This window comes from Camellia sinensis, chromosome 1 (genome assembly GCF_055761805.1).
Source record: "Camellia sinensis isolate YWXY chromosome 1, ASM5576180v1, whole genome shotgun sequence".
Lineage (NCBI taxonomy): Eukaryota > Viridiplantae > Streptophyta > Magnoliopsida > Ericales > Theaceae > Camellia > Camellia sinensis.
In genome coordinates, this window is record NC_138961.1 from 2,064,997 (window position 1) to 2,080,804 (window position 15,808).

Sequence of the window (15,808 nt, forward strand, 5' to 3'; positions counted from 1 at the left end):
CCTTTATCTTGAATTTGTATGAACATTGAATTGGACTTAATTTGGAGAATTGGCTTGAAGTTATCACAATTTCCAACTTAATTAGAATTAATTACCTCAAGTAGAAAATTGTGAGTATCAATGGCAGTCTGAAAGTCTCCTGTAACATAATTTGTCGTGTTTTTAGAGTAAGAGAATCCAACACCAGCAGGGGAGTCCAAATATATGATGTTCGAAACCTGCAGGGACAAAAATTGAAAATTATATATGTGAGATTCAAGTTTTTCTCATCTAAAAATGGAAAATTTATAGACTTTATGGTGTATTAATTAAACTATAAAGTAATTAACAAACAAAAAATTAATCAGAACCAAAAGTTTGGAGGGTGGCCTAACCGCTGCCTTCTTAGAGATGAATTATAAATTACTTCACTTAATATAATCTTTTAATTAAGAGGCAAATACAATATAAAGAGAGACATAAGATTTATTAATTCTAATTATTTTATAATATAAATATAAATCAAAACAAAAAAGCAATTTAAGTTGACAACCTTAGACCAGCTGTATGGATTGAGATGCAATTTAGGCAGGCTTCCTGTAGGTTTTCCAGCTTCAAAATTGAATGGTCCTGCACAGATCAAATAGTTACATATTTATATGGGGTTAATTGTTAATTATAATAATAATAACCCTAGACAGAGAGAGTTTAAATATGGATAACAAATTAAACCCTAATAATCGCACAACATAGAAACACAGAAGAGAGGAGTCGTCATTGATCCCCCCCACCTTGTTCGTTAGTCGTTAGCCTACTATCTACTCTCTTCTCTCTACATCAAATATATATACAGGAATGAGAAGACGGAAGCGGCGCTGGATTCAGGCGGGAGTAGAAATGGGTGGGAGGGGTTTTATTCTCTTGGTTTAAATTTGTGTATAAATTTGATTTAATTTTTTTTAATTAAATGTTTTTAAAATTGAATTTTTTAATTTACATGTTTTTTTTTAGTGAATGTTTTTAAAATTTTAAATTTTTATTTTTTTATTTTTTTAGATACACTTTACATAGATATATCTTGACTTGTATAAGCCCATAAAAGCCATGAATCACTGTGAACAATTTAAGCCCATCACTTGGAGCCCAATACATAACCCAATTGGTGAGGTCCAGAACAGTTGGAATCCAATATGGCATAAAGAGCCAATGACATTCAGACACATGGCAGGTGAAGGACAAGCCACATCAGCAGACAAAGATCTGCAAAGTTATTGCCACTGCACATCACCATTAATGCAACCCATCACAGCATTTATTACAACAACACCTCTCCGTCGGAACAGGACCTCCTTACCCTGAACAAGATAAGCTACAACATAGACTTTCGGCGAGGAGGGCAGATTGGAAGGGACAGCGAAATGATTACCAAAGGATATAAGCAAACGTTGAAGACAAGAAGAAGGTTAAGCTTTCTATCTCTAATCTCTCTCTACACCCTACTTCTCCTTTTAACTTGCTCGTCGAAGAGTTCACTGGGGGATTACCCCGTTCCCCGTTGGACTTGTTTGCAAGTTATCTGGTGGGCTTGATCATTTGGACGTGGGCCTGAGTAGCTTGAACCTGTCCGATCCATTCACTAAAACAAACTGTATCATCAGTTGGCGCCGTCTGTGAGAAAGACTTTGCTCCGCGCGCCAGTTATGCTCATTGTTGCCGGAGACCCTATCCCAACAACCTTTTCCCCCTACTCATCAAAGTGTATGGTCACGACTAGATCCATGACTTCTCACAATAATGCTGCTGACCATCAGGCCGACCCCCCCAATCCAAACAACCCACCGTAGTATTTTATCGAGCTTACCAACAGCATTAACGGCATGGCCGAGCAAAACCAGGCCTTGATAAATGCTTTACTCCAAAGAAACCTTCCGATGCCTCCTCCACCGCCTCCAGATATTCCACCCAACCAAGAAAGAGTCCCGAGCCATACTGTTCCGCAACCCTATCCACCCAACTTGGAAGGTTTGCAACCTCCTCCCCCATATATAAATCTACCACCTCCACCCCCACACCCACGCCCACACCCGTCGGTCGTGACACCAGCCCCTGAAGGGGAAGCCAGCAGCGTCCAGCCCCCATTGCCTGACTATGGTGACAACATTCCCCTCTGGGACGCTGAACTCCGAGCAATGAAGCTCCAACTCCAAGGGGTCATGCAGAACATTCAGCATAAACCCTCTACCACGGCAAACTCACCATTTGTTGCCTCCATCCGGGACAAACCTCTGCCCGCCAAGTTCAAGATGCCCGCCATTGACTCTTTTGACGGTACGACGGACCCAGTCGACCATCTGGAGACCTACCGAACCCTCATGATCCTCCATGCCTTCCCTGACGAGATCATGTGTCAGGCTTTCCCCGTGACACTGAAGGGGTCAGCTCGACTGTGGTTCAGCCAGTTACTAGCAAACTCTGTCTCCACTTTCTAGCACCTCAGCGACTCCTTCCTTAGCCATTTCACTGGAGCCCAGCGCCAACGCCGCCCGACAACCCAACTCTTCAACATCCGTCAGACCGAGGGGGAGTCGCTACACAGTTTCATTACCTGCTTCAACACCGAGGCCCTGCAAGTAGCGGAAAACGATGACAATGTCATCCTCACAACTTTCATGGTCGGACTACGATCGTCTGATTTCCTCTTCTTCCTCTCCAAAAACCCCCCGACCTCCATGGCAACCCTACTCTCCAAAGCCCAGAAATACATGAATGCTGAAGATTCATTAGCCGCTCGGCAGAATCCAATAGCTAAAAACCCGACCCCTAGAGAAAAGACTTAGAATCCAGAAACGCTCAGTATAATAGTCAAACACCCCACTATACAGACTGACCTCCCCGTGCTGACCGGTCGGCACCAGCCCGACCTCCTAGTCGGTTCGAGCGGTACACCCCCCTTAATTCTCCCATGGAACAAGTTCTCAACCAGATCCAACGGGACTACCCCCTCAAATGGCCCCTACCTACACTGACCCCTTCCAATCGGAAAGACCAGTCCAAATATTGTCCTTTCCACCAGGACCATGGCCATAACACTGATGATTGCATCAACCTCAAGGATCAGGTTGAGACCCTAATACGTCAAGGGCGTCTTAGCCGGTTCACGGACACCTGCCCTTAGTAGAGGCAAAGAACCGAGCCCCTCAGAAACAACCGCCGGTACACCCCACCCTGGCAGCCAGCCCAACCTAACCAAGGCCATGATCGCCCTCCACAACAGCCTCGGCTGCCAGGTAATCCCCCTCCACCAGTTGGTGAAATCCGAGTCATTTCAGGTGGCCTTGCTTCTGGGGGACCATCTCGCTCGGCTCAAAAGGCAGAACTCAGAAAGATAAGGCAAGGCTCAGACAAAGCAGTTGCCACGGTAGATCGACCCTCTAAACAGCCCAAGCAGTGGACAGAGCCCATCACCTTTACGGACGCCGACTGTACAGGCATCCGTTATCCTCATGATGACCCTCTCGTCATTTCTGCCCTCCTCTCCAACTATAAGGTCAGATGGGTTTTCATCGACAACGGCAGTTCTTCAGACCTCATATTCCTCAACTACTTCCGCCAGCTCAAGATTAGGGAGGAAAGTCTGTCCCCCCTCCAAACCCCTTTGGTCAGTTTCACTGGTGACCGGGTGACCTCCATCGGCTCCATCGATCTCCCCATCACCATCGGTGAATACCCACGGCAGGCTACCAAGTTGCTCACTTTCCTTGTGGTCGACTGTCTCTCTGCCTACAACATCATCCTTGGTCGCACCGCCCTCAACGCTTTCCAAGCTATCACTTCAACCTACCACCTCGCCATAAAGTTCCCTACCGACCTGGGCGTCGGAACAGTAAGGGGAGAGCAGACCATAGCTACGGAATGTTATGTCGCCTCGCTAAAGGAAGTCAAGCTGAAGGAGGCCATGATCATTGAAGGACTTGACGTCCGGGATGAAGACGAGCTGGTCAGAGGAGAACCGGTGGAGGAGCTCGTTGAGATTCTCATCGATCCCACCAACCCAATGAAAACTGCCAAGATCGGCAGCCAACTATCCCCCCAAGCTAAGGCCGACCTTACTGCCCTTCTGACCGAGCACAATGATGTATTTGCCTGGACTCATTCAGACATGCCAGGCATTGACCCCTCTTTCATAACTCACCGCCTCAGCATTGAACCTCATTTCCGACCTTACCGCCAGAAGCAGCGCATCTTTCATCCGGAGCGCAATACTCATATAGCCGCAGAGGTTGACAAGCTCCTTGAGGCCCAATTCATCAAAAACGTGGACTACCCTAAATGGTTGTCAAACGTGGTCCTAGTCCGCAAGAACAATAGCAAATGGCGACTCTGTGTCGATTACTCTGACCTGAACCGAGCTTGCCCTAAAGACAGCTATCATCTTCCCCACATAGATCTGCTGGTCGACGCCACGGCCAGTCATCAAATGCTCAGCTTCATGGATGCTTTCTCTAGTTACAACAAATCCTGATGCACCCGTCCGATCGGGAACATATATCCTTCATTACCGACCGAGGTACCTACCACTACCGTGTGATGCCATTCGGATTGGAAAACGTTGAGGCCACCTACCAACAGTTGGTCAATGCCATTTTCCATCACCAGATAGGTCGGAATATGGAAGTATATGTCGACGACATGCTAGTCAAGAGCAAACTCTCCACTAATCATCTGACCGACCTGCGAGAGACCTTCGCCACCCTACGCAAGTACCAAATGAAACTCAACCCAGAGAAGTGCGCCTTCGGCGTAGGATCTGGGAAGTTTTTGGGTTTTATGGTCAGTCAGCGGGACATTGAAGCTAACCCTGAAAAGATCAAGGCCTTGATCGAGATGCAGTCACTCAGAACGGTTAAGGAGGTTCAAAGACTCACTGGCCGAGTTGCAGCCCTCAACCGCTTCATTTCCTGCGCAACGGATAAGTGCCTACCATTCTTCAAAGTTCTTCGGCAAACTTTTGAATGGACGGCTGAATCTGAAGAGGCTTTTCAACAGTTGAAGCAATGCATGGCCAATCCCCCCTTCTTTCACAGGCAATCACGGGCGAGCCCCTCTTCCTCTATTTAGTCGTATCAAGCACCGCTGTCAGTGTAGCTCTTATCAAGGAAGACGGCTCTGTCCAACAACCGGTCTACTACATCAGTCGGGCCCTTAGGGAAGCGGAGCAGAATACCCACTGTTAGAAAAATTGTCCTTGGCCTTGGTCACCGCCTCCAGACGACTCCGCCCTTACTTCCAAGCCTACTCCATAGTGGTCCTCACCGACCAACTCTTGAAGAAGGTCATGCAGCAACCAAAACTTTCCGGCAAACTCATGCAATGGTCAGTGGAACTCAACCAGTTTGACATCTCTTACCGGCCTCGAACAGGCAGGCTATCGCCGATTTCATCCTGGAATTCGCTAATCCTACCCCAACCATTGCCTCTCCACCCCCACCAGCTCCCATCGAGCCAGAAGACCCTCATTCTTTGACTCTCAACGACGACGGATCATCCCGCAAGGAAGGTAAGGGGGCAGGCCTCATCCTTACCGCCCCTGAGGGTGGTTATTTCAAATGTGCTCTCCGTTTCTTATTTGAGGCCAGTAACAATGAGGTCAAATATGAGGCATTGATAGCAGGTCTTCGCTTAGCCAAGAATATTGGTGTCAGCCACATCCGAGTGTTCAACGACTCCCAGCTCATCGTCGGACAGATCACGGGAGAATTCGATGCCAAGAAGGACACAATGCGGGCTTACAGGGATATTGCACTTCCCCTTGTTCGCCTCTTCAATACCTTCCACATCAAGCACATTCCTCGGGCGAAAAACTCTAAGGCAGATAAGATGGCTCAATTGGCTTTCGCAGACCAGTCCGACCTCAACCGTAGTGTCCGCCTCGAATACCTATCCCACCCCACCATTTCCCCTGACCAGCACGAAATACAATTCCTCCAAAATGAGCCCATCGCTTGGGCGTCGAACATCTTGCTATTTCTAACAACGGTGGAACTTCCAGACGACCAACAGCAAGCCGCCAAAGTCAGGGCCCGGTCGTCCAATTACATCCTCGTCAGTGGCATTTTGTATAAACGTGGTTTCTCACGCCCCTATCTGCGGTGCCTCAATCCGGCTCAAGCAACCTATGTGATGCAAGAAATTCATGAGGGTATCTGCAGCAATCACTCAGGCGGTAGGTCCCTGGCCCACAAGATACTTCGCATTGGATATTTCTGGCCTACTCTCAACCAAGATACGACTGATTTCGTGCTCAAATATGATAAGTGTCAGCGTTTTGCCAACATCCCCCATACTCCTCCTACTGAATTGACCACACTTTGCAGCCCCTACCCGTTCGCCAAATGGGGGATCGACCTGGTTGGTCCTTTACCCACCGACCGAGGCCAGACCAAATTTGTCATTGTCGCCATTGATTATTTCACTAAGTGGGTAGAAACAGAATCCCTTGCCACCATTACCGAGCGGAACACAACCAAGTTCATCTGGCAGTCGATCGTTTGCAGGTTTGGCATCCCCTAGGCCATCGTCTTCGACAACGGCAAACAATTCGACAACGCCAAGTACAGGAAGTTCTGTGTAGACCTCCAGATTCAACCATGTTTCTCTTCCCCCGGTCATCCCCAAGCTAATGGCCAAGTTAAGGTCACCAACCGTTCTCTTCTGAAGATCGTCAAAACCAAGCTCGAAGCTGCTAAGGGACTTTGGGCTGAGGAACTACCAAATGTACTCTGGGCTTACCGAACTATAGCTCGGACTCCCACTGGGGAAACCCCTTTTCCGCTTAACATACGGCGCTGAGACTGTTATTCTAGTGGAAGTCGGTCTGCCTACTCCTAGGGTTTTACATCCGAATCCAGCACTAACGGAAGAGCTCCGTCGGGCAGACCTGGACCTAATTAAAGAACTCAGAGAGACCACTACTGTCAGACTGGCCTCATACCAACAGAAAATGAGAACACACTACAACCGCAAAGTCCGACCAAAGGAGTTCGCTATAGGGGACCTTATCTTGAGAGAAACAACTCTTGCCACCAAAAATCCGACTGAGGGTAAACTGGCAGCCAAATGGGAGGGACCTTACGTTATGCAAGCCCGACCACGTCCGGGCACCTACCGACTTCAGGACATGGAAGGTCGAGACCTCCCCCACCCCTGGAACGCTGAACACTTGAAGCGCTATTTTCAATAAATTCCTACTGTTGTATTGCTCAGTTGTTGTATTTTCTTTTTGATGCATAATGTAAACTTTGATCGACTGGACTACACTGTCCATGACAACAATTTTATATCTCAGCTATCTGTGTGTTATCTCAATAACATTTTCATTTGCAGCACTTATTAACAGCCTCAGCCAGACTGAGCACCAGAAGCCTCAGCCAGACTGAGCACAACAAGCCTCAGCCAGACTGAACACCAGAAGCCTCAGCTAGACTCAGCACCAGAAGCCTCAGCCAGACTCAACACAACAAGCCTCAGCCAGACTGAACACCAAAAGCCTCAGTCAGTCTGAGCACCACAGGCCTCAGCTAGACTAAGCACCAAAAGCCTCGTCCAGACGAGCGCCAAAAAGCCTCTGCCCGACTGAGCATGAAGCACTCGGCCAGACCAAACCTCAGCCAGCCTAAGCATAACAAGTCTCCGCCAAGACCGAGCACCACAATTTCAGGTTCAGACTAAGTTACTTACAACGTCAATGAATCATAGCTTAGCCCTAACTGAGCACGCATGCAGGGCTCGTTCAAGGCCACCCATGAAAACGTCATGCTTGAGGAATTAGTAGACACACTTAGTCACAATTCCAGCTCCAAGTCTTTACACCACTCTTTGCTCAGTCAAATTCCAAAGACGTTCTTACACGTTCTCTTTACAAGTCAGGTTATTTTCTTCTCAATCAAACTCTTACAAGTCAGCCTCTTTCCTTACAAGCCAAGCCTCACTCCATAAACCACTAACCTACTTGAGCAGTGTGGCAAACACAAACTTATAATTTTATTATATTTTAAATTTTACTCTGCATTGAGGAGTTCTAACTTTACTCTGCACTGAGTTTTTATTACAAGTTCAATTTCACTCTGCATTGAGGAGTTCCTAACTTTACTCTGCACTGAGTCTTTATTACAACTTCAATCCCACTCTGCATTGAGGAATTCCTAACTTTACTCTGCATTGAGTTTTTATTACAACTTCAATCTCACTCTATCTTGAGGAATTCCTAAATTCAGTTTTTATTACAAGTTTAACTCCACTCTGCACTTCACAATGATTCATACACAAGCTCCACACACAAGCCACCATTCTCATCCATTTCAGATGCACAAGCAAAAACAATCAAATGCAAAACACAACTGAAATTTTATTTATTCACAACTTTGTACATAAGTTCATTACAGCAAAAAAAAAAAACAAACAAACAAACAAAACAAAACAAAAACAACCACACAATGTCTGTGCAAGGTCTTCTTCTTCTTCTTCAATTACTCCTCTTCGCTGGACACAAGGTCTTTTTCTTCAATACCCTCATCCAGAGGGGTCTGGGCCACATCGTCGTCGTCGATTTTCACACTACTCAGGTCCAAGTCTGGGAACAGCTCCTCAGCTTTACACTTGAACATCTTCCAACCACTGTCACAGAACTTAGCCATTTCGTGTTCATAAAAGTCTGACCACTGGAAGCTCTCAATCACTTCCGACTCAGTCCTGCCTCCAGCGGTCGTCCTCGATGGGCCTGCTCCCCCAGACCCCTTCCTCGCCAAGCTGCTGGTGACCGCGGCATCAACTGTCATCTGAAATTCAGCAGACCCCTTGAACTGATCCACCGCTGCAATGCACAGATCGGGGTATGCCGCCCTTTCAGAGGCTGCCTTGGCCCTCTCTTCGTCTAGATCCTTCTGCAGGGTCGCCCTTTCAGAGGCCGCCTTAGCCCTCTCTTCCTTCAACTCCTTCTGCAGGGTAGCCCTTTCAAAGGCTGCCTTGGCCCTCTCCTCCTCCAACTCCTTTTGCAGGCCGTCCCTCTCCTCCATTGCCTTCGCGCGCTCGGCCTCCAGCTCCCTTTGCAGACCGTTAATCTTCACGTCTGCCTCATTCTTTTATTTAACTAGCTCTTCATTACGGGTCATCGCCTCGACCATTCGAGCACGACCGCGCAGGCTTTTTGGGCCTCCTCCAGCTTCCTCTGCTCTCCAGCCAGCTGGAACTCGAGCGACACAACCTGGCGGCATTCGTTCTCCAGCTCCAACTTGACCGCTCGCAGCTCAGCATGGACACTCTCCCAGTTTACACTCTCCTTCTTCAACCTTGCAAGTTGAGCCTTGGCCTCATCTGCCTTGAGTTTTGCAGCCCCCACCTTTCTCAACAGAGCCCCTGCTAAGGTGGTTACCTCCATTTGAGCGGAACATAACCCCCTCAGCAGCTCAGCCTCATTGAATTTGGCTGCTGAGCGCAAGGATGCCTCTTCCACAATCCCCACAAGGCAATCTGCTCCTACCCTGGCTGGCCCCTCTTCTCCCTCTAGCCGCCCAGCCACTGCGCGAGCGTGGTAGATCGCAGTCGTCAAACTGACCCCCCCTCATTAGGGCGCAAGACCGCCTTGGGATTGTCCTCATTCCCTTGGCTCAGGGCCTGTTGCCCCACCTTCTGCTTGCACTTCGGGGGCGACCTTCGCGACCCCTGAGGCGATCTCCACCACTGTTGGGGCGACCTCCACAACCTTTAATGCTGGGGTGACCTTCACCACTTCTTGCGAAGCCACCCTTCCTAGGGTCTCCTCCACTGCCCCCTTCTCTGCCTCCTTGACCATAGAGGTGTCTTCCCCCCCCAACCTTCGTCTTCTTCGACCCAGGCGCATCTGTAGCCCCCTCAAGGGCACTCCTCTTCTTCTCCTTCTTCTTCTTCGGAGCCTCCCCTTCCTTGTTCGCCTGCTCTTTCACAGGATCCACTGGGGGCAGTCGTGGCACAAAACTGCCTAAGTCCTTCCCCCCCAGCGGCTTGGAGCGCGGTCGGATCCTCTCCCGTACGATCAGCTTAGGCGGTCGGTCTTCCCGCGCCTCCTTAAATTTCGTGGCCTTGGCCAGCATGGCCCTATCCGCAGCCTCCTGCACTTTCCTCCTTGCCTCCAGTTCAGCTCGCCCCACATCTCCCCCGCTCGATTGAGGACCCAACCCCGCTGCAAACAAGGCTAAGGGTTGAACGAGTTCGTCCCACCTGACCCCCTCCTTCTCCCGCCACGCCTTCGCCCTCTTTATTCTCTCCCCTGCTGCTGCTCCCAGCTTTGGCTCCACAGACTTGGTGGGCACTTTCCAAATGGTGCGCACTCCAACCCCACCACTGGCGGACACATAGAACCACTGTGGTCTCCACCCCTTGATCGACGAAGGCAGCCCCGCCACCAACCCTTTCCTTGCTGCTGCCTACAGAGTGACCCAAGTCTCTTGCTGCCCGGAGGCCTTGTAACATGCGAAGAATTCGTCTACTGTCATGGTCGCCCCTTCGTTCGCCTTCGGTCACGCACTTGCACAGGCCAGTACGATCTTCCATACATTGGGCATTAGTTGGCCCGGCGCTACCTCCAAACGATTCAGGACATCTACCACCACTTATGGCAGGGGCAGCCTCAGTCCTCCCTTCAATGCTTCCTCATAAAGGGCAAACTCCCCTGGCCTGGCGTCGGATGGCCTCTCCGTCGACATCGGCAACAATAACTCTATTTCAGCAGGTACCTGGTATTTTTCGCGAATAGCCTCCAAATCCGCTGCAGTAACCGTTGATTTGTCAGCCTTCGTGTGCCAATGATCTGGTTCCACCTGGCTGATTGGCTTCGGAGCTACCATTATGGTGAAGACATGAGATCGTACCATCGGCTCACCTACCCTCTCCGTTTGCCTCTCCGTTCTATACTGCTCCGCTAACTCCACTGCATCGTCCTCACCAAGCGGATCCACCCTAGCATTCGCAGCTTCTTCTTAGGCCATTTATATGGTATGTCTACGAATCGCTTTAGATGCGGGTACAAGGAAATCGAAAAAGTGTTGCAGAGGTGTATCGTGAGCAACAAAGGAGTTAACACTTGGGATGTTTTGATTTTTTGCAAACAAGTAAGTGAATCGAATAATCCCCAAAGCCCAAGGCTTACCCGTATTCCAAGGGTCACAATTAATTTTCGCCAGTTTGAAAACTTTTCAAAACATCCGCCAAAACTGTCTTTTCAACACCCATAATGATCTATCGTTTCATTTATGATCCAACGCCTAATCTCCCCCCCCGGCGGGATGTTGCCACATGTACGACCACGATCCACTGTCTCCTCCCCTTACCCTGCCTTTTCCCCTTCAAATCACCACGTGACACGCCGCCTCTCGAGCCCCACGCCTCTCCACCTCACCCTTCGCGGTCGACCCTCCTCATGGTCGGCCCTCCTCGTGGTCGACCCTCCCACTCAGCCAACCCTGCACGGTCGGACCACCTCCCGGTCGATTCACCCTCTCGGTCACCCCTGCCGGTCGACCTCAATCCTGCCAATCCCTAACACCCTCATCTTCTTCATTAGTATTCCCTTCGTTGGACTAAAGTTGCACTTGGGAATGAGGGACTACTGACGTGTATAAGCCCATAAAGGCCATGAATCACTATGAACAATCCAAGCCCATCACTTGGAGCCCAATACATAACCCAGCTGGTGAGGTCCAGAACAGCTGGAATCCAACATAGCATAAAGAGCCAATGACATTCAGACACATGGCAGGTGAAGGACGAGCCACATCAGCAGACAAAGATCTGCAAAGTTATTGCCACTGCACATCACCATTAATGCAGCTCATCACAGCATTTATTACGACAACACCTCTCCGTCGGAACAGGACCCCCTTATCCTGAACAAGGTAAGCTACAGCATAGACTTTCGGCGAGGAGTGCAGGTCGGAAAGGACAGCGAAATGATTACCAAAAGATATAAGCAAACGTTGAAGACAAGAAGAAGGTTAAGCTTTCTATCTCTAATCTCTCTCTACACCCTACTTCTCCTTCTAACTTGCTCGTCGAAGGGTTCACTGGGGGACTACCCCGTTCTCCGTTGGACTTGTTTGCAGGTTATCCGGTGGGCTTGATCATTTGGACGTGGGCCTGAGGAGCTTGAACCTGCCCGATCCATTCACTGGAACAAACTATATCATCATATCTAAAAAGTAAAAAATTTATGAAAAAAATATTTTAAAAAATTAATAAATACATAAAAATACAAATAATGTACTGAATTCTCATTTTTTTTTTAATATTTTTGGTATTTAGTGAATTTTTAAAAAAACAAATTCACAAATTTTTTACTTTTTAGGTATATTTATGTTAGGTATATTTAAAATTTTTTTAAAAAATACTTAAAATATTAAAAAAATCAGTAAAAACAAAAAAATACGAAAAATAAGAAAGTAGAATTTTCTAAAAAATATTTTTTTGAAAACTTTAACCAAGCAAAGTGATTAGTCATTAACTCTTATTCATAATTTTTTATTTTTATGAATAAATTTATAATGATGAACTTATCAAAACCTGTAAATAAATAAATTTAGTTAATAAAATTGATTAGTAAGTTCGTATATATATATTTTTTCATTTTTAAAGAATGGAATGGACATTTTAAATCAGATTGAATAGTTGTTATTATAAATAAATGTACTACTAATTTTTAACTTTTTTTCACCATTTTGTGTCAAGTTACTTCGATGCGTGTAATAGGTTCTCTTTTATTGGAAAAGCTTATTGAGAAAAAATATGTATGCAGAATAATATATATTTTCATTTTCATAAATAGTAATATAAAGTGTTGATTGGTAATAAATCTAATATAAAAAGAGTATAAAATATTAGATACAAGAGATATTTTTTGTTGATGAGAAGTTTACATTTTATGTAATAGATTGGTGAGAAATCCTGTAGAATATTTTATTTTTAATTTTACTCTTGAACTGTTTTTATCTATTTGACTTTTCATTTACTATTTGTTAAAAAAAATTATCTGTTGTTCAAATTTTTTTATATGTTGAAATTTCTGTATGTTGAAATTTTTTTATGTAGTCAAATTTTCTATCTGTTGAAGTTTTGTATCTATCTATTGCAATTGCTAGAGAGATGAGAGTTATCTGCTTACAATGTCAATTCAAACCAAACCTATCTATTAAAAAAATTATTTTGTTTGGCTCCAGTTATTAGAAAATTGTACTTTTTTATTTGTCGTATTTTAATATTTTTAATAAGTTTTTTTAATATTTTAAGAAATTTTTTAATTTTTGGACACATCTAACATAACCACATTTAAAAATATAATATTTGTGAAAAAAATCTTTAAAAAATACAATAAATACAAAAAAATACGAAAATTTAATACATTTTCGTATTTGTGTATTTATTAATTTTTCAAAATATTTTTTCACAAATATTTTTCTAGTTAGGGGTCCTTTGGTTTTTATGTTGGATTAAAAAATCATAAAAGGACAAAAAAAAAATTTAAAAATTATAAAAGGACAAAAATCACAAAAAGACAAAAAAAAAATTGTCATTCCAAAGCTAAAAAATCAAAAAAGCTAAACAAGAATACCAAACCACTAAAAAAATCTCAGGCTAAAAAAATCAAAAAAGACAATTAAAAAAGTCATTGCCAAACGAACACTTAGATACATCTAAACAAAGTGCATCTAAAAAAATAAAAAAAATTAATTAAAATTTAAAAAATATTCATTAAAAATAAAAATAAAAAAACGAAAAACGAAAATCGAAAAACAAAAAACAAAAAACTCAGGTTTTAAAAAATTAAATTCAGAAAATTAAAATCAAATATTATTTCTATTTGTTCAAAAATCTCTCTCTGTCTTGCATCTGTTCAACACGAAAAGAAAAAAAAAATGAATAACTAACTGAAAAGGTGTAAGCCTCGCTGACAAAAATGATAACCAAAAACAATCTTACAAAGAAAATAGACATAACATGGTAGAAGAAGAAGAAGCAGCAGCAGCAGCAGCGGCCGAGGGAATCGATCAAGCCTGCCCATATGTTGGCCCGCCAAGTTCTTTCTAATTTCCTTTGGAATCCAATAGTAGATTAATATCTATTGTATTTATTCTTAATATTAGGTTGCTTGTATTCTTAAAAACCTTTTCTTTTGAACGAAGTTCTATTTCTCCACAAAAAAAAAACAAAAAGAATCTGCATATTCTATTCCACGACACTAATAAAAGGTCAATAAATATAATTGAGTAACAAAAAAATAAATAAATAAATAAAGAAGATAGATTCCAATTAATACCAAGTACAAATAGCATGAACCAAGGCATATGAAAAACAGTAATTAAATATATTATAGGATTAATTACAGTAAAGATCCTTAAAGTATGCAATCTGTTGAAATTTAGTCCCTAATTTTCTATTATTTTCACTTTAGTCCCCAAAGTATGCATGATCTATTGTACTTTGGCCCCTACCGTAGTGTTGCTCAAAATCAATACTAGGAAGATAGGTATTTTCAAAATTTTACATGAAATCTCAACAAAATCAAAGGCCAAAATGCATAGAGTCTTTACGCTACGCTGTGTTTGGTTGGAGGATTTGAGGAGGGATTTGGAAAGGGAAAGGGAAAGGGAAAAGTTAGGTGAAATGTAAATAAAATATACTTATATTTCACCTAGTTTCACACACCTTTTCCATTTTCCTTTCCAAATCTCTTCCCAAATCCCCCAACCAAACACAGCATTAAAGTATAAATTTTGTACCATTTTGATGCGCAAAATATGTGCTTTGTTGCATTTTGGCCTTCAATCTTTTAACAATAATGCTACAGACCACAAAATTTTTACCAAAAAATCTATCAAATACTTATATGGGTGCATGTGAATGATTTGGTAGATTTGTTGGTAGATTTTTGTGTGTCCCTAGCATTTTTCATCTTTTAATTCTATCGCATTCTTTTTGTGAAGCTTAGAAAATTACCCCCCTATTATTGAATTTGAATCATGCTGACATTAGGAACAAAAATATAACAGTCGCATACTTTGAGACCAAATTGAAAAAAAATAAAAGATTGAGAAATAAGTATAACAAATCGCATACTTTTGAGATGTTAATGTAAAATAACCTTATATGATATAATTGAAAATTGGCATGTTTGAAGTCAAATAAGGTACCATGTTCATAGACGAAGCCATCGAAGCTAGAGCAACCAGGTCCGCCATTGAGCCATAAAACTATCGGATCCATTGATGGATTTCTTTCGGAGACAACAAAGTAGTAGAAAAGGTTCTTTGGAGGAGTAGGATTGCCATTTATGGTCACATACCTTCACACACAACACGACATAAGCACTCTACAATTAATTTTACTACATACAAAACTCTATGTATAGATGTAGATTGTATAGTAATAAATGTATGTAGGATTGAATTGCATACCCAGAATAGTGTTTTGAAGGGAAGGTATCATTGAACCCTGGAAGACTTATAATCAAAGAAACCTCTGGTGCTGCTTCCACCATAATCCTCCCATAACCCAAAAGCAAGCAGCAAAGTGATGATACCTTCAAAACTACCAATAACCTCTCCATGGCCAATGATGCCTCCTATCTGCCTTCTTTACAATTCACTTTACATAATAAACACAAAACTAATTTAATTATATATATATATATATATACAAGTCTCTGTGTGTTCTGTGTGTGTGTGTGTGTGTGTGAGAGAGAGAGAGAGAGAGAGAGAGAGAGAGAGAGAGAGGAGCTTAGTGGAAGACTGCTGTTTTGGAATAATAG

The 15,808-nt window shown here is 44.0% G+C and overlaps 1 protein-coding gene across 1 annotated transcript in view; it reads right to left on the minus strand.

Annotated features, from left to right (window-relative positions):
• The window catches only part of LOC114300723 (serine carboxypeptidase-like 20), a 29,278-nt gene that overhangs the window by 13,377 nt on the left and 93 nt on the right, over positions 1–15,808 (minus strand). The window contains exons 2-5 of the mRNA XM_082922504.1: positions 15,456–15,645; positions 15,192–15,343; positions 533–609; positions 96–218 (exon numbers count right to left, since the gene is read on the minus strand). Of these exons, the coding sequence (XP_082778630.1) occupies positions 96–218; positions 533–609; positions 15,192–15,343; positions 15,456–15,607 (504 nt within the window). The 5' untranslated portion in view covers positions 15,608–15,645. The remainder of the gene's footprint in view (positions 1–95; positions 219–532; positions 610–15,191; positions 15,344–15,455; positions 15,646–15,808) is intronic.